Genomic DNA, 18335 nt, shown 5'->3' with positions numbered 1-18335 from the left:
TCAGATCTGAGCTCTGACTTGTGCAGAGAAAATGTCCCTGTGTACACAGACGGCCCATCAGAGACCTCAGGGGCCCCCAGGTACAAAGAAACACAGAGTAGACATGAATGAATCGGTGGAGGAGCTTCAAAGTTACCCTCCAATGAAATGAACGCACGGCCGTCTGATTTTAAGGCAACTAGTTTGATCCTCAGAGGGATCTGAGTTTGACAAGCCCAGTTTCTGACAAAGTGGTCAGTGAGGCAGAAGTTTTTTTTTAAAAAAAGTCTCAAAGAAAAAAAGGAATCCCACCTCCCCTTTCCCACCTCTGAATGGTCTCACCCACCGGTTCACATGGCACCCACCCCCCTTCCATGTGTGTGTGTGTGTGTGCACGAGTGTATGTTGTCTTTGCCTTATATAGTGCAGAGTTATCCGGCTGCACTGCTTTGGGACTGTGAGCTTAGACTGCAGCCAAAGTCTGCCACACAATCTGTCCATCTTTGTTCTCCTGTTTTGACAGGATATACAAGGACGCTTCTTGTGCTAGAACAGCTCCTCTGCTCCACAGCCATCACTTCTGCCGTCGCTCTCTCCGGTTTACAGTGTGCCAGGCAGCTCTGAAAGAGACAAAATGAATGGTTCAATGGATGGGATCTTCGACCACGCTCCCCATGACGGGTCTTTCATGTTTACCTCTGAGTCTGTGGGAGAGGGACACCCTGGTGAGTGGAGGACTCCCTCTACATGCAGCATTTCCCTACAGATTGTGAATGAGGAGTAGTGGTTATCATGCGTTAAACGCGTTCATGTTTCAGCGATCATTGATGACTTCGAGGAATGTGCAGACTCCTGAGTGGAGCATGGAGGCACTGTAGCAAAAAAAGCAGTTTGAGGAGTCACACAGCACTGATTTATGCTGTAATTTGTGTTCAGAAGTATTTAGAGCATGAATCCTGGACTTGCCTTTAGTGCATTGTCAAAGACTAAACTTGCACTGTAGCTGCATGCTTACTATAGGATTTCAATCCAAGCACAAGAAAGTTGCAATTACACTATAAATTATTTTGAGTTCAACTTAGAAACACAAGCTCTTCTGCTGCTTGGAAATGTGAGTTAACTGAATTTAGATTGAATAATTAGTTAGTCTCAGGAGTTTAGTTCAGTGAACTTGAGAAAATAACCTCAATAAACGTTCATATTAAACAACAAGTGTTCGGCCACATTGCAAAGGTTACAGACAGATTTGCTTCCTTTTACATTTTCTCAGTTTGAAGAATCAGTTAATAACTGCAATAACTCACAGCTGATCCTGTTAGAGCCACTTTCTCACCAGAGTTGCAAAAGTGCTGGCCAAAAATGAATGAACAATTCTTTTGTGAGTTTGAGACTCCAGACTTTAAGTACTGCCTACAGTAAATAGCTATATGTGAAAGTCCGACATGACAAAAGTTCTCACCTTTTGCTAAACGTTTCTTTCCAAAATCGACATTTGTCCATTAACAAACTATGAGCCTCCTAGTTGCTGCTGCAGTGGCAGTGTTTGCTGCAGGTATGATGGTGCCGTCCTCACGTCACTCTGGGTTTTCTCCCATCTAATTGACATTTAACCCATTAATGTATCAGCAGACACAGGGGTCAGTAACCTTTAGCTCAGGTGTTTTGTAGTGTGGTGGGTTTAATGTGTTAATAATGCTGATACCACAAGTCTCACTGCACTTTGTTGCACTGTATGATGTGCAGGTGCACTACTAAAAATTATTTCTCTTATCAATTAATCTGCAAATTTGTGATCAGTCAGATAATCAAACAATTTTACTTCACCTTCCCAGAGTCCAAAGTGACCGATCAACAGTCCAAAACCCAAAGAAAAGTAGAAAGTCCTCAGATTTGAGAAGCTGGAACCTGAGAAATTGTTTCACTGTTTTTGTTACATACACAACTGATACATAACAGAAACGATCAAGCGATTATCAAAAGAGTTGATGATTGTTTCTCCGATGATTAATCATTTCAGCTCTTCTGATACATATAATAATAATCACACTGTTGCACACTACACAGGTTATAAGATTTCCCCACAGGTAAGGATGTTGTACACCTGCCTCATCAGTGGTGATCATTTACTCAAGTAGACATAACAACACCACATAGGGGAAAAAATTATCTTTTGAAAAAGTACTGAAAGTTTAACAGCAAAATGCAGTTGTCTGGCCAGTTAAATATGCAAAAGCCCTGATCTTATGAAGATGTTTCGATGCATAATTTAGTCCTAAAAATGTCAAATGAAAACAACAAATGTGTCAACTTGTAAAAATGTGTCTGTAGCTTGAAACAAGTAAGAACAAAGCAGGTTGCTGCAGCAGAATGCACTGAAAATATGTTGTAATTTTCTTTCTATTGGTTTAAGGACTGACTGATCATATGTTTTGTGTAAAAAAAAATCTTAAAACTGAGTAACTTTAATTCTCAGATGTAGCCTATGTAGTGCAGTAAAAAGTACAAGGTTCCTGTGTGAATTGTGGAAGTACAATTAAAAATAAGGACATTTGAATGTGTTTCAGTATAGTAGTTGATAACAGTGTGGCGGTGCTTTGATGATCTGATGGCGTTACAGTGTACTGTAATGTCACACTGTCATGCATTCACCAAGCTGAGGCTAAATATAGGCCAGAAGCTCTTAACAGGAATGATGTGTAGAACCAGCCTCGATGGAGCGGTGAAATCTGATATTTTCAGGCTCTGCCCAGATGAGGAATGTGACATGCAGCAGAAGGTCACACGAGGAAACAACCCGGCGCACATGGTGATCCTGATATTTAAATCCTTTTCTTGTTTTCCAGATAAGATATGTGACCAGATCAGTGATGCAGTGCTGGATGCTCACCTGAAGCAGGACCCAGACGCCAAAGTGGCTTGTGGTGAGCAGCAACGTGTTTCTCTCCAGCAGAGGGAAGTAGCGCACAAATATGAGAAACAGTATGTGGTCAACTTTTCCAACAGATTTTGCACAAGGGGGGAAAAAAGCGACATGAAAGAAAAGCTGACAACTTAAATTATTCTGTCAAAACAAGGAGGAAGCTTTACCTGATGCCTTAATATTAGATCTCTTGAAGTCCTTCAGGATGCTGCCAGTCAGGAGCAAATGTGGCGAGCTCTCACAACTTCTCTGCTTCCACCCCGAAGAAGACAGATCTCGAAACATTTGTGTGTGTAAACTTGTTGTTAATTTAATAAAATGTCACGATTGCCGAGTGCAAATGCAGGAAAAGAACAGGAATTTGGACCCAGATGCAGACGCTGAACAAGGCAGGATCAGTTTTTCTAATTTATTAATGAAAAACACAAAATTTACAAACTTAAGAGGGTTGCAGTCAAAGTCCAAGATGTCCAAGAAACAGTCCCAAACCAAAGTAAAAGAATCCAATAAGCAACAGGCAAAAAACTCTGTGGTCTACAGACAAAAGAAAAGCAATCATCCAGGCCGAACAGGCTGGTGAGAAACAAAATCCACAGAGACAAACATACAGGTGAGGATGACAAACACGAGGCCTGTACGACAATGATCCCACAAAAACAAGAAGGAAACACAGACTATATGTATACTGACACACTGCTGAGAGCTGAGACACAGGTGATTATCAACAGGGAGGACACAGACAGGAAATAAAGTGGAACAAAACACAAGAGGCAGACAACAAAAATTCAAACCAAACCTTGACATGAAAAGAAATAAGGAAACGGTAAAAGTGCACCACTTATTTGTGAATTCACGTTTTACCTGGTATTCAAATTATTTGCAAGCACTGTTTGAGCGTAATCTGATTAGCAGGCCTCCCCTGATTTATTGCGGGTGTTGGAGAGTACTACTGCATATGCAAAAAAAGGACTGTAGTATAAAGTCTTTAGTGTCTCCAGAGGGAGCTGTGTGAAGTCTGATAAGCGTCCTCAAGTGAGGTCCCTTGAGTCAGAGTCAGTTTGGGCCGAAGAATACAAGTCTGAAAAGGAAAACAGGCTCCAGGCTACATTAGCAGCTACTAGTTTAACACACCTACTGACTGGCAACAGTTGAGTTGCATTGTGGGTAATGTAGGCACCAGGTTTTGACAAGGAATAAAAAAACAATATCTCTGATTCTGCTGCATTTTCATAATTTCTTTAAAAAACTGAACATTGTGAGTACGACTGTGTTATAGGAGAGCAGTGCTAAATTGATGGATGGAAACTTGCACACTTTATGGTACCAAGTTGTCAAACATGCAGCGTCACGTCCTCTTCTGTGTGTTAAAACAGAGACGGTGTGTAAGACTGGCATGGTGCTGCTTTGCGGTGAGATCACGTCCCGAGCCAACGTGGACTACCAGAAGGTGGTGAGAGAAACCATCCGAGATATCGGATACGACAACTCAGACAAAGGTGAGCGGTAACAGATGTTTAACTTATGAGTTTACACATTTGCACCTGTTCCTTCAGCAGTTATTTAGAATTAATGGGTACGTATTGTCAAGGGTGGGCTGAGTGCACTCATAGGTGTGGACCCAAACGCAGACTACAGGCGAGGAGGTGCAGTTCAAAATATTTAATAACACAAAAGCTAAACTGAAACAAGCTTACATGGAAGTACAAAGCAAATACCAAAACTGAGGAAATTCCAACAAGCAAAAACAAGCCAGAGTAATCTGAGGACAACAGCAGGACAGAACACTCAACATTGACAAGGACATCACAAAGAATGAACAGAACTGAAGGCTTAAATACACAAGCAGACGAGCAGGGAGGGAAGCACAGCTGAAACACATCACGCAATCAAACAACAGGAAACAAAGCTAGACAAGGACACATGAGAAGTGAACAATACAAAATAAAACAAGAAGTAAAGCACACGGGAACAGACAAGGACAGAGTTACCAAAGTAAAACAGAAAACAGGGAACTGGGCTGGATTGGGATTTGGTGTCTGTGTATATAAACAACCTTTTTTTAATATTTAATGAGTCAGTTCTGCATGTTTCCTGGCCTCTACTCATTGTCTCTTTCTCTGTACGTCCAGGCTTTGATTATAAGACCTGTAACGTGCTGGTGGCCCTCGAGCAGCAGTCCCCTGATATTGCACAGGGAGTTCATGTTGATCGCCTGGAGAGTGACATTGGAGCTGGAGACCAGGTTATCTGGAAAAACACAACAACACAAATACTGTTTTATTCATTTTAGCTAACCATCCCATTTGGACTTTGGGGAACTTGAGACTCAAAATCATGCTTCAAAGACAACTTAAACATCACTTGAGACAACTGTGTCTCATCACTTACGTAACAGCTATATTACAGAGTCCAACCATTTCTTTGTAAACACTAAGCGACTGTAACATGAGGTTACAGACATTAACAACAACATAACCTTTTTACTTCTCGTTCTGTGAGGACAGGGTCTCATGTTTGGATATGCCACAGATGAGACAGAAGAATTAATGCCGCTCACTGTCGTCCTCGCTCACAAACTCAACGCTAAGATGGCCGAACTGAGACGTAATGGGACCGTCCCCTGGCTTCGCCCGGACTCCAAGACCCAGGTGCAACCCACACACACTACTGCAGTATAACTGTTGATCTAGTATGACACCGAAAACTAATGTTGCAGTGGTGAAACATTTGTCAGACATGAACATAACTTCTTAAATTGCAAACAAATAACTTTGTCTCCTGTCCTTGTCTTCCTTTTTCAAATCTTCTTATAATCAACCAACCAGCAATAAAATTGACTTAATCGTCAATCTGATCTAAATCACATCAGATGTCTTTTCTCCACAGAGAGCCCTTAACGGCTGCCTGCCTGCCTAGCTGATGTACCTGAATGTAACTGTGCTTCATGTAAAACTCACTGTTTTTTCATGAGACAATATGCCCGTAATCTTTCCTTCAACATCAGGAATAATTTGTGAACTTCCAGAAATAATCTAATTGCTGTTCACGTAATCCCCAAATGCCAGATGTATACTCTGGACAGGACGCACACCAGGCTTACACGGGTGTTTATATACTTTGCTCTGTACTGATTCAATCACTCTGCCTTTTACATGACCTCAACCACTTACACCCTCCTTAAAGGTCAGACGCTCACCTAAAATAAAAAGCTAAATATTTATATACACACGAAATGCCGCATCTACACATGGATGGAAACATCTTTAAATCCAGAGATATTTTAGTTTGCGTGGAACTCAAGTGTTACTCGGTAGGCTAGTAGTAGATGGAGCGGTGACCGTGACCTGCAGAATGTGCTTACCAGCAGACACCAACCAGAGCACGCTGGTATGCAACATCTGAGCTGGGAGAAGCCTCTGCAATGCCACAGAAGTATCCTGTTGGTGCTTGAGCTCACTGCACACGTGAGACTCCCAACACTCAGGGATTTTTTAATTTTGCAAAAGCTGGAACTGGAAACATTAAGAGGATATTTTGAGCTGCTTGTGTTACGGCTTACAGTTGAAAATGTATACCATTACATGCCTCAACACAGGAAATATGTATGTATAATGCAACATCACATCTCTAGTTAATATGCTGACTCCTCTCCACCACCTAATTTCCGCTCCCATCCAGGTGACGGTTCATTACACCCAAGAGAACGGAGCCGTGATCCCCAAGAGGGTTCACACTGTGGTGATCTCAGTGCAGCACGATGACTACGTGAGCCTGGAGGAGCAGAAGAAGGTCCTGAAGGAGAAGGTGATCAAGTCTGTGGTCCCATCAAGGTACCTGGACGAGAACACCGTCTATCACTTGCAGCCCAGCGGACGGTTTGTGATCGGTGGACCACAGGTAAAGGGCTTAAGGTAGTGGTGAACGTCCCTTAACCACAGGATGAAGAGGTCTACACCTTCAGTATCTTAATGTTGTTATTTAAATCCTCTTTGTAGTGTGTTATGTTATGCTGACTCTGACCGAAGCCACAAACCTGTCTCACAAAAATGTTGTTGTTTAAAATTCAAGTGTTACTGTTTCTCTTGTCCATGTATCTTGGAAGTATGTAGGTGAAGTTGTGTCAGAAATTCCTACTACTATTTTATAGTTTGCACAAGATGTGGAGATGCATAATTTAGATTTTGTGCTCTAAAGCATATTATTGCTGAAACAATTAATCAATTAAAAGATTAACTTTTATTCTTTTCAGCAGCTCAAATCCAAGTGAATATCTTCAGTTTTGAAGTCATATTGAAATTATGATGAGCATATTTCACTATTTTCTTAAATTTTATGGACTAAATTAACAATCTATAAACTGCATAAAAACCCTCAATAATGAGAAAAGTATTAATTGCATTGTGTCTAAACATTTCCATTCCCATGTAATTGTTTTGCATGAAAAGTGCAGCACATTCTTACTTCTAGAGCATGATTAAACAAGATGAAACAGAAGCAATTGCGTTAAGGCAGCTGCACCATTTATATAACCTTTATTTAATTAGTACATCTTAAAAAACAATAATATGAGATACTGAAGGACAGTAAAATTAAACATCCATTACATAAACATTTGAAAAAATAGTTTGTGTGCAGTGGAAATGTAAATCTTTCTGTGATTCTCTGTCAGGGCGATGCTGGAGTCACGGGCAGGAAGATCATTGTCGACACATATGGGGGTTGGGGGGCCCATGGGGGCGGGGCTTTCTCTGGGAAGGACTACACCAAGGTGGACCGTTCAGCTGCCTACGCTGCCCGCTGGGTGGCAAAGTCTCTGGTGAAGGCCAAACTGTGCAGGCGGGTGCTGGTGCAGGTGGGATCACTCGTCAACAAATCCTTCCAGAATATACAAGACATCTGTGATGTTTGGCATGGATCTTATCCTGAAGCTTGGAGGAAAAACTGTTTAACCTGACAGCTAAAACACAAACCGTGTTATAATTTGGCTCAGCTGTGTAATTTCTGAATTTGTGTTTAATGCATTTAGCATTTTATTCTTCCTTGAGAATGTTGAGCATCATTTGCTACACCCATTTGTGACATGTGTGCCAAGTTTCACAACTTTTTGATCATCACGAGCACCCCAGAAATATGTTATATTATGAAAATAAGAAACGGACAAAGAAGTTTTCACGATCACAGGAAGCTATTTTAATGATGATTCATTTTAACAACTTGGCTGACACTAAGCAGTATCAAATGCAGCATTTATTTATTTAGATAATAGTAAACAGGAAACTGTTTCAACATGACAGTCCCCCTGTCCACAAAGACAGCTCCATAAAGTAATGTTTTCCCAGTTTTGTGTGGAAGCAGAGTCTTGACCTCAGCTGGAACGTTGACTGTGAGCCAGATCTGATCTCCCAACATCACTGATTCTCTTGTGTCTGTATGGGAGCAAATCCCTGCAGCCAGGTTCCAAAATGCTCCGGTTTCCACATACATTTGACCATGTAGTGCATCTTGTGCAAGGAGTTCAATGCATCCACAAAACCAAACTCTTAACCCTGAGCACAGGCTTAAATACTGATTACTGTAATAACTGAAACTCTCTGTATTACAAATGGGTGGTGATGGCAAGTCACAAGCCTTTGGTGTGAGAGACCTGGGTTAAAATCCCCACTGTGTCCCTGAGCTAGACACTTAACCCCAAGTTGCCCCAGAGGCCTGCAACCTCTGACATAAATAGCCATCAAAAAAAGTCATCAGAGATTTACTGCGTCTCTTGTCTGTATTTTCAGGTGGCGTATGCGATCGGAGTAGCCCACCCTCTGTCCATCTCTCTGTTCACCTACGGCTCCTCTCAGAAGAGCGAGAAGGAGCTTCTGCAGATTGTCAATAAAAACTTTGATCTCAGACCCGGCGTCATCGTCAGGTCAGCATTTAACTAATGACAGTGCATCAGCTTTGTTGTTACAGTATATTCAGTATGACTGTTGTGGGACGTACAAGGACATGTTTAATCTGTAAGAATTCATATGTCTTTATTGCTCGATTGTGCTGCAGAGACCTGGAGCTGAAGAGACCAATCTACCAGAAGACGGCCTGCTACGGACACTTTGGCAGGAAGGAGTTTCCCTGGGAGGTCCCAAAGAACCTCAACTTCTAGAGTATCCGTGTATCTGTGTGTGTGTGTTTGTGTGTGTGTGTATGTGTGTGTGTGTGTGTGCGGGAGTGTCAGTGATGTATAGATAGCTGCCCTCGTGCTCCTGTAACCCAGTAAGAGAAAGGCAGCTGCGAGGGTGTGCAGGATTGGGTAAGGGTGGGTGCAGATAACCGCTGGTGATTGGACGGTGAGAAAGAGGTCTCATCTGTAATTGAAAGCCCCTCAATAGTAACCTGAAATATGAGCGAGCGACTTGGTATTTTTGTCCCATAGATTCAGCGTACAGTTGCATGCCTGCAGCTTGTTTCACACCTAAACTGGTCGAGAGATCCTGACTTTTCTGTCCAGTAATAAGTGAATGACCAAATTTAAAGGGAGAGCAGCCATGTTTACGGGTACATTGTGGAAACCACTTCAGTGTCTTAAGTTAAAATCTAAATTTTTGTTATTGTTGTCAGTATTTTTATATGATTAATACTGTACGATGCTAGCAGAGTGTCTGCGGGTTTTAGCGTTACTTTGGATGATCTAAACCTTTTAAAGATCTTAAAGGTATATTCAGTAAAGACTGTAAGTGTCAGTAGTTTTTAGAGGTCTTGATGTTTTGATTTTCAGCATGAAATCAAACCTGTACCCAGAATTTTATTTCTTCCAAGGTCGATGGGAGTTTTATAGTTTTATATCATTTGGTATTAAAACTTTTAAGATTTTATCAAGACCTGCAGACACTACACAAAATGACTGCAAAACGAAGAGATGTCATGACAGGAGGGGAAGATAGACAGCAGATATCAAATGGCAGTGACTCATAAATTTGGAATTAGAGAAATGCCTCCTCACATTTATTTCATACAATAGACAGTTGGAGTATCTGCAGGGGTTTAATGTTACTGGATGATCTGAAGCAAAACAAAGGCGAGATGTGATCACAGAAGATATACAGCAGATGCCCCAAAGACGTTTCAAATGTCAGCGATTCTTACACTAGATATTTTATTATTATTATATTGTTGTCAGTATTTTTATACAATAGATAGCTGGCTGCTAGCAGTGTGTCTGCAGGATTTAGTTTTATAATCTGAAGCCCTTTAAGGTCTTAAACTTAAAGATGTGATGTCAGAAATCAATGAACAAACTTGTGCATGTCTATTAAATTGACTCTGTGCCCGTGTCTAAGGTCCATATTTGAGATTAAAATATTGTTTTATATTATTTGGTATTAAACCAAATGGCCTGCAGACACTTGATCTATGCAAAAAGACAAAATAAAGATGATGTCAGGGAGGGAGAAACACAGTAGATGTCCCAAAGATGTTTCAAACATTAGTGACTTTTCAGGTGGGAATTTGAGAAAACCTGCATGTTTCATTTAACATTTCAACATTTATGTCATATATTTTTGTTATTGTCAGTATTTCTATATGGTAGATAGCTCGCTGTTAGTAAAGTGTCTGCTACACTGCATGACCCAAAGCCTTTGAAGATCTGAAAGTGATTACATTCAGACTTAATAGTATTCAGAGCTCTTGTTTTCTTTTTCGGTATGAAATCATTGCACAAACCATTATATTTTCTTCCTAGGTCCACGTCCGAGAGGAAACTGTCTTAAGTTTCATATTATTTGGTACTAAAACAATATGAACACCTGCAGACACTTGAGACGTGATCAGGAAACACAGTCGATGTTCCAAAGAAGACTCATAACTTGGGCATTCGAGAAAGCCTGAATGCTTTTCATTTAACAGAATATCTGCAGGTTTTAGTTGGACAATCGGAAGCCTTAAAGATTTTTAAATGGTTACATTCAGTATAGACTGAAAGGCTTACTAGTTTTAGAGTTTCAGTAGGAAATTGACACGCAAAGCTGTATTCTGAACTTCTTCTTTTAAGGTCGTTGCTTGAGATTAACTCCAAGGAAAGGTAAAATCAAGGGCAACAGAACTTGGTTGAGGTTGTTTGAAGACGTTTCACCTCTCATCCAAGACGCTTCTGTGGTTCTCTTCAGTTCAGATTTGATGAAGCCTCTTGTATAACAGGTGAAACAACGTCTTTATGCAACCTCAACCCAAGTCCAGTTGCCCTTTATTTTAACCCACCTTAGAGAACTAGATGCCTGAAGATGACTGAGAATCTTCACAAACAGTTTTATATTATTTGATACTAAAACAGTGTGAACCACCATCACCATGGAGACCTGCAGACACTTGCAAAGCAAGGATGAGAATGATGTGAAAAAAAACGATGGATTCCCAAAGAAGTCCCTTGTGAATCTGCAACCTTCAGAGGGATACGTCTCATCTGAAGGTGAACCACATACGGTGTCATTAGTCCGGGAAAATTATGTAAATGATTTTTGAACAATAAAAATATTTTAACAAGGACTGCATAAAACAACAAAATCATCTTTTCCCACCACTTTGCTTTAATTCTTTTGTTCTATGCATACATTTATGAATTCTTTTTTTGGAAAAGTATTTCTGTATATTATCAAATCCAGCATGACAACATTCCTCTCTACTGAATAGTTTGGTCCCATTGAAACTGTAAGTGTCATTGTAACTGAGAGCAATAATGCAAGAGTTGATACAACAAAATATACAACAGAGCTTATCTGTGCAATACGAGGCAGCTACTTGGTCCATATTGTCATAAAGTTTCTTTGGATATCATAACTTGAAGATACACTTAGAAAAACATTAAAAACTGTCCAACAAGAACCGACATATTTTGGGACATAAAAAAAATGTTTTAATAACATTTCACCCACACTGAATTTAACAAATTATTCTTGGCACACAGCAACTCTCCATCTATTGTAAGTTTTTTTTGGAAAACTTCACCTTACTAGTGAGGGAAAGCTGATTATGTAACAAACTTCCTGAGTAAACAATTAAGATCTTGGTGTCTGAATGTTTAAACAAACCGCTTTCTGCTCGGCAAGGAGCGACATCAAGGCCTTTCCAGGACATTCAATCTGATAAAAGGCCACTTCTGCCAGGAATTCAGAGAGTGATTGTTTCAGTAAGAGAATTAAAACAAACAGCAAGGACTGTGTGCGTGAGTGTACATGTATATCTCTTTGGTGGCCTTTGTATTTCAGAAAGGCACTTACAATATTGTGCAATGTTTTGCAGTGAGGCCTGCGCTTTTACAAAGCAGGACAAGTCTGTAAAGTCTGAATCTTTGATCACTGCTGAGCAGAAAAGCTTTGGCACAATGGCTATGTGCAAAACTGAGAGTAAGGATATGCAGGATGCAGCTTCCAGGCTCTAGACTATATGTTGGTGTCTTCCAGATTGGCCCATGTATGTTGCCCTTTGACCTCCAGGGATGCTGAAGCACACTGAAGTTTGGTTACAGAATCGATAAGCTCTCAGGCTGGTGGTGGTTGGAGCCGCCGCCCACCTCTGTCTTGTGTTCAGATGTGGAGAAGCTCTGTACTCCCCCTCCTCTGGACAGGACCATCAGGGTGTCCCCCGACATGCCCCCGAACTCAAAGGCAAAAGTCCCGTAGAAGAGCATTATGAGCATGCAGTAGATCCACTCAAAGACGGCAGAGGCGTGCTGCAGGGTGAAGCTCTCCTGGCAAAAGAAAACTCCACCTGGAGATCAGAGGTTAAGGAGAACAATGGCTGCACAGCAGGAGTGAGACAAGGTCAGTGAACACACAGAGACATTATGGGTGTGTTATCTAAAGAATGAAAGTACGAAGACAGCTTTAGTTACTAGTTACTTTATCAATTAACATTTTTGCACACAAAACACATTAAGTTAATAAAATATGATGCTTTGTTTTAAATTAAACTACTGCACTTGACAATATATAAAGTAGAGCTGAAACCAATGTCTGTTCAATCGATTCATTGATTGACATAAAATTATCGTTTAAATCACTTTTCATGCAAACACATTTCATGGTTCCAGCTTCACAAATGTAAAAATTTATTTTTAATAATTTTGAGGTTTGGACTGTTGGTTGGACAAAACAATTGATAACAGTCACAGGGGCCATTTTCTTTTACTTTTAATACTTAAGTAAAAGTATGTAACATTATGTAACATTTGCAATGCAGGACCTAGTACATTTGTAGTAGTAGTGGTACTTTAACTTAAACAAAGGATCTGAATACTTCCTCCACCACTGCTTATCGTACACTAGTTACCAAGGTAAATTTGGTTTGGATATGCTCGAAAAAATATGACAGATGGCTTATTTTGTCGAGCTTTTGGCATTGTACTCGAGATCTTGTCTTAAAGTATATTTTATCTCCTTGTGCCCTTGCAAATGTGACGCGACGACCGAGAGCAGGTCAGACATGTTACAATATGTACGGCCGAAGACCTTTATGGGCCGTTTTCAAAAGTCCAGAGGGTGGATGTTTGGATTCAGCCGTGCTCTGCTCATGCAGAGGGATGTAAGACTGCGTTTTCTGCAGCAGGGGGCCATGTAACACAGTTTACGCACATAACCTCTGAACATGAGGGAAGGACGATAGAGCATCATAGTCAGAGTGACAGCCAAGAAACTTACACCCAAGATCGTGCAAGCGAAACGTAACACACACCTCCATGCCATTCAGGAAACTAGATGTCACAATTCACTTCAGAGCTCAAAAAATTCCCTGAAGTTGGGAATTAATCTGTATCTGTATATCTATATATACAGTATTAAGCAAAAGTGTATAGTAGGTGTGTCTTCTTTTACAGTCTAAAACTCACAAAGCAAAAGAAAAAAATACCTTAAACATTACGACTTTTGCTAAAAAGACAATGCTAGCCGAAACACAGCATTTGCTTCATTTTGGTAGGATACTGAGCACCAAGGCGATCAGCGCCAGCAGGGTCATCCCAACACGTAAGTGACCCATTCGGTACTCCTCCTGGGTCTTGGCCAGTCTGTAGGTAAGAGCCGACTGAAGACACACAAACAGCATGCTGGAGGGGAAGGCTACTCCGGCCCCAACGTAGTGGAGGACTTTGGCAAAATCCACCTGAGAAATAAACACACAAACATGCAAAACACTTAAATTCCTGCTAGGCAGGCTACTATTTAACCTCAGGGAATCTGCACAGTATTAGTTTGTTTACAGAAATGTAAGAAGAGGTTTTGGGTCATCATGTAGGTCTCACTATTCCATTATCACCTAATGTTTGTACTCGTGGGGACAGGAGGGAATTACTTCATATAACATTACAAGAATGGGCATCCTCATACATAACCCGTAGTTATAGTTTCTGCCCTTTACTTTCGTTACTCTTGCTTCCTCGTCAGCTGCAGTTTATTTCTAATGTCTTGCATTTTGTCCTTCCCCATCTTTCTTCTGTTTTTTGCCACACTAGCAGCATGGCTTTGCGAACGGAGAGTCGATTGGTCCTCCACTTTTGTCCAGACTGAAATATCTCAACAACTTTGGGCAGACATTCATGTTGCCAAGAGGCTGAATCCTAATGGTCATCCCCCAGACAAGTCTTCACTTATCCTGAAAATATCTTATAGAGGGGAACAAATGTTTGTACACACATTCATGGGTCCCAGACGATGTAGCAGACAATGTGGAGACTTTTCCTGTAGCGCCACCTTGAGGTTCGCATTTGTGTTTTTGTTTTGTAAAATGTCTCGTCTAAACGCTTTGATGGATTGCCATGAAATTTGGTACACACATTCATCTTCCTCTCACAATTAACTTATAACCATAATTAATAAAAGAGAATAAAGACTTAAAATTGTTAATAGAAACACAACACTTCCTATTTGACAAGTATGAGGTAAACCAGCTCAGAACAGTTCCTGATATACCCACCCAGCGCTTCGGTCTGTCCAAAAGAATGCCGTGGTCAATAGTATCAAACGCTGCACTCAAGTCCAGCAATACCAGAATAAAGCACAAACCGGTGGTGAACATGTTCAACATTATAAACATCTGCAACATTGTCACTGCGAGCATGTTAGCATGCTAACATTTGCATTTAGTTCAAAGATGATGGATGTTTAGTTTCTTTTTTTCAAGATAACCATCTCACATGTGCTTTATCTGAATATTATACTAAATCTGGTACAAGTGAGCTGACGCTGAACACATTTGTGTTGCTAATATACTGATTAAATTCTCTCCACGCTCATTTTCTTGACCCTTAAAAACACGTGCAAAAGGTTAACCCTCAACCTTAAGTCTAAATCTAAAAAACATCTGAGCCTCATTCCTTGTGGGGACGTCTGGACACAACAAAGCTGATAAAAACACAAATTGCACACGAACACATAACACAGGGGCCATCGTGACCTAACACAGGCATTGTGGGTAATTACTCTTACAGTAACATCTGACATAGAACCTCACAGGACAAAGACAAGGCGATCTGCACCCTGAAAATACAAGATGAGAGAAAAAAAACTGTAATGACACCAATTTACAAAGGACACGAGATCATCTCAATTATCATCTCTGACACTGAAAGAGACGAAGCCGTGTCAACTTAAACTCAAGAGCTGATGAACAGTGTGGTACTGTAATTTTATCATCCAGTTTCAGCTTCATTAACAGAGGAAGTGAATCTTCCCTGCATTTATACATGTCTGATTAGTTCCTGTATTCTGTGCACACACATATTTTCAAAGCAGCAGCTGGTATGGTGATGACACATCCTGAACATGGAGTTGTGTGAGTGAATGACAGAGGTGCATTGTGGAAGACATCACAGCCGTTTAAGTGTTGTAATTACAGGGAAGAGACCAGAGAGCAAGCAGACATACGTTCTGCTTGATTTATACATTTGCTGGTTCAACACAAACCACCTAAAAGTTGTCTATTCATGTGTAGACTAGGAGAAGTACTTTGCAGTGAGGAGGCTGCATCCATTTAAGATGCAGTTTCAAATATGAAATTCAACAAGAACATTAGAGGAAAACCAACAAATCTACACGTTCAGCACTGTTCACCACCTCTTATCTGGGGACTCTACTCTCTTCTTCAGACACAAGGTCTGCAGTTGGACCCTCTCTTTATCGAAACCCCACTGACCTGTCTGTGGGTAAGTCATTACAAACTCATGCCGCCAATTTGTTTGAACCCAGTTATTTTAAATACTTGTGGAAAGTTTCTGAAAGTACTAAATTTGCCAAGGTTGGTGAAATGTGTATAAAACAATGCACAACACATCTAGAATATTTCCATTTGATTGAAAAGTGCAGCAATTTGGGGGGCATATATCAAGAAAAAATGCCCAAAATTCTCTGATTGCAAATTGAATGTATTTGGGTTTTAGACATGGACAACACAGCTCCACTTCTTCCCACTATACAAAAATGAAGCTCAGATATACGGGATATGCGCTGGTGACATCATTTGGAGCTAGAGTCTGCACATTAGGACTCGAGGTTGGAGCCCGACTCAATCGCAAGCAGGGCTCATCTGTCAATCATGATGTGAAACACCAGTTTTGTAGCATCAAATAACCATTCAAAACCAAACTCATCAGAAAAATTAACACTTGAACAAACATCAGCGTGACAAAAACTATCCAACATTTACACGTTTACTGCAGCCAGCCACCAGGGGGCGATCAAGATGTTCTGGCTTCACTTTTGGGGAGCTGTCATGTCTCTTTCGTGCCTCTCTTTGGCCTTCTCAATCAAAATCAAATTTAGTTCTCTGTATTCAACCCATCCTAATTTGGAGCAGTTTGCAGCCAACTGTGTAGAGCCCGAGGAGCAACACCATATATAAGCCAGTGGTCAAGGGCACTGACTGGAGAAATTAACCCAACATACGTGTTTATGATGGTGGGGAGAAACTGGAGCACCTGGAGGAAACCCACGCAAACACAGGGAGAACTTGCAAACTCCACACAGAAAGCTCCAGCAGGGAATCGAACCCAGGCGACAGTGCTAACCATCGAGCCACCGCGCTGCCTCATTCATGATTTCCAGAAAGTCCAGTCCAACATCAACACTTCGTCTCCGAGATATAAACAGCCCTTGTGTGTACGTGGTTGTTTATGACTCTGTAGATGTGTCAGTATGGACCGTGTTTATACAGTACATCAGCCCTTCAAGGACTCCTGCCATGTTTACTCCGAGGCAAACACTGAGGTTCATTATACACGACTTAGCACAGACAGGGAGGAGGGCCCTGCAGCCAATCAGAGAGAAGAGGGGGGACCACCCTTAACCACTCGTGGGTGAATTGGATGATGTACCCCGAATTATAGTTAAAGGGACATGTACAGGAGTCAAACTGGGACGTCAGCCGCAGCCACACACAGTATAAAATGACAGATGAGAGCGTGAAAACTCAGCAAAGACTAAGTAGTGTGTTATGAATATCGAACTAATATTCATCACACTGGAAAGAAACACGTCTCTGAATGAATGATAGTGTTGCTCTGCAACTGCTGGATTTGTAAATAAGCAATTCTGTCTACCTGCACGCACTCTGTACTGTAAATGTGTTTTGGATGGAGGGGGTGGGATGTTTTCAGCAGTTTTTTAAAGTCTAGCCGTCTCTTGCTAGTTTCTCAAACGTTGCCTGCCCCAGTTTTAATTTGAAAGGCGAGAATACGTCAGTGATGTGTTCACTGACATTTTCTTGTTTCTGTATGTTCTTGTTTCTGCTGCCCCCAGGTGGCCAAAAAATGTTAAGGTAGTAATTCTATGATGTAAAAAGTTTTGCGTTACTGAATTAGTGTATTTCTGAGTACGTACTAATTTGTTTTTGATTTGTGAACAAACACTCAACATTAGGGTGACCAGATGAGAATGGGGGCGTGGCTACCGGTACATTGAGTGTCAATGAACATTAAAACACGTGAAAATCAAAACACAACACTAAAATTAATTATTTTTGTTCATGAAATTCCCTGTCTGTTATTAGGAAAAACACAACTGCGGAAAAGAGCACGACGAGTGTTAGTTTGTGGCTGTAACAACGCTGTTGACACAATGGACAGATAACCTGCAACCCCTGCTGGAGCAAGAGAACTATACAACGATCGGTATTTAATGTTTAATTAGGCTATAATCAAAACTCATGTTAGGTCTAATTTTCGGGACAAACCAGAAAGGGGTCGGGACAGCTGCTCGTAATTCGGGACTGTTCCGGTATTTTTGCAAGTGATGTGTGAAGATACACAGCAGTAAAGTTGGATTTAACCTTTACTTGTCCCCCTTAATGCAATAAAAGTCCAGTTTAAGACTGTCTGTAAACAGAAACTTTGTTTCCAATAAAATTTCACAGGTTACCCTTAAGTTAAAAGAACAAAAGTTTCATCAGCAAAATGTACTTCACTTTTAAA

The 18335-nt window shown here is 40.9% G+C and overlaps 2 protein-coding genes across 2 annotated transcripts in view; one reads left to right on the top strand and one right to left on the bottom strand.

Annotated features, from left to right (window-relative positions):
* The first annotated feature begins 382 nt into the window (after positions 1-382).
* Positions 383-11425, top strand: LOC123982545 (S-adenosylmethionine synthase-like). Its single transcript, XM_046068134.1, has 9 exons — positions 383-704; positions 2823-2900; positions 4273-4395; positions 5029-5141; positions 5404-5547; positions 6578-6796; positions 7569-7751; positions 8680-8813; positions 8945-11425. The coding sequence occupies exons 1-9, from the start codon at positions 614-616 to the stop codon at positions 9045-9047; spliced, it is 1188 nt and encodes a 395-aa protein (XP_045924090.1). The 5' UTR covers positions 383-613; the 3' UTR covers positions 9048-11425.
* An 18-nt stretch (positions 11426-11443) lies between these two features.
* LOC123982546 (transmembrane protein 150A-like) overlaps positions 11444-18335 on the bottom strand; it is a 32225-nt gene continuing 25333 nt past the window's right edge. Inside the window, exons 7-8 of the mRNA XM_046068135.1 lie at positions 13858-14035; positions 11444-12646 (exon numbers count right to left, since the gene is read on the bottom strand). Coding sequence (XP_045924091.1) covers positions 12399-12646; positions 13858-14035 — 426 coding nt within the window. The 3' untranslated portion in view covers positions 11444-12398. The remainder of the gene's footprint in view (positions 12647-13857; positions 14036-18335) is intronic.

This window comes from Micropterus dolomieu, linkage group LG14, assembly GCF_021292245.1.
Source record: "Micropterus dolomieu isolate WLL.071019.BEF.003 ecotype Adirondacks linkage group LG14, ASM2129224v1, whole genome shotgun sequence".
NCBI classification, from domain to species: domain Eukaryota; kingdom Metazoa; phylum Chordata; class Actinopteri; order Centrarchiformes; family Centrarchidae; genus Micropterus; species Micropterus dolomieu.
This window is presented reverse-complemented; position numbering and strand designations above follow the sequence as displayed.

Coding starts and splice junctions, on each gene's coding strand:
- LOC123982545 (XM_046068134.1), top strand. CDS start 614: ATGAATGGTTCAATGGATGGGATCTTCGACCACGCTCCCCATGACGGG. Junction 5,142..5,403: donor ACATTGGAGCTGGAGACCAG/GTTATCTGGAAA, acceptor CTGTGAGGACAG/GGTCTCATGTTTGGATATGC. Junction 6,797..7,568: donor TTGTGATCGGTGGACCACAG/GTAAAGGGCTTA, acceptor ATTCTCTGTCAG/GGCGATGCTGGAGTCACGGG.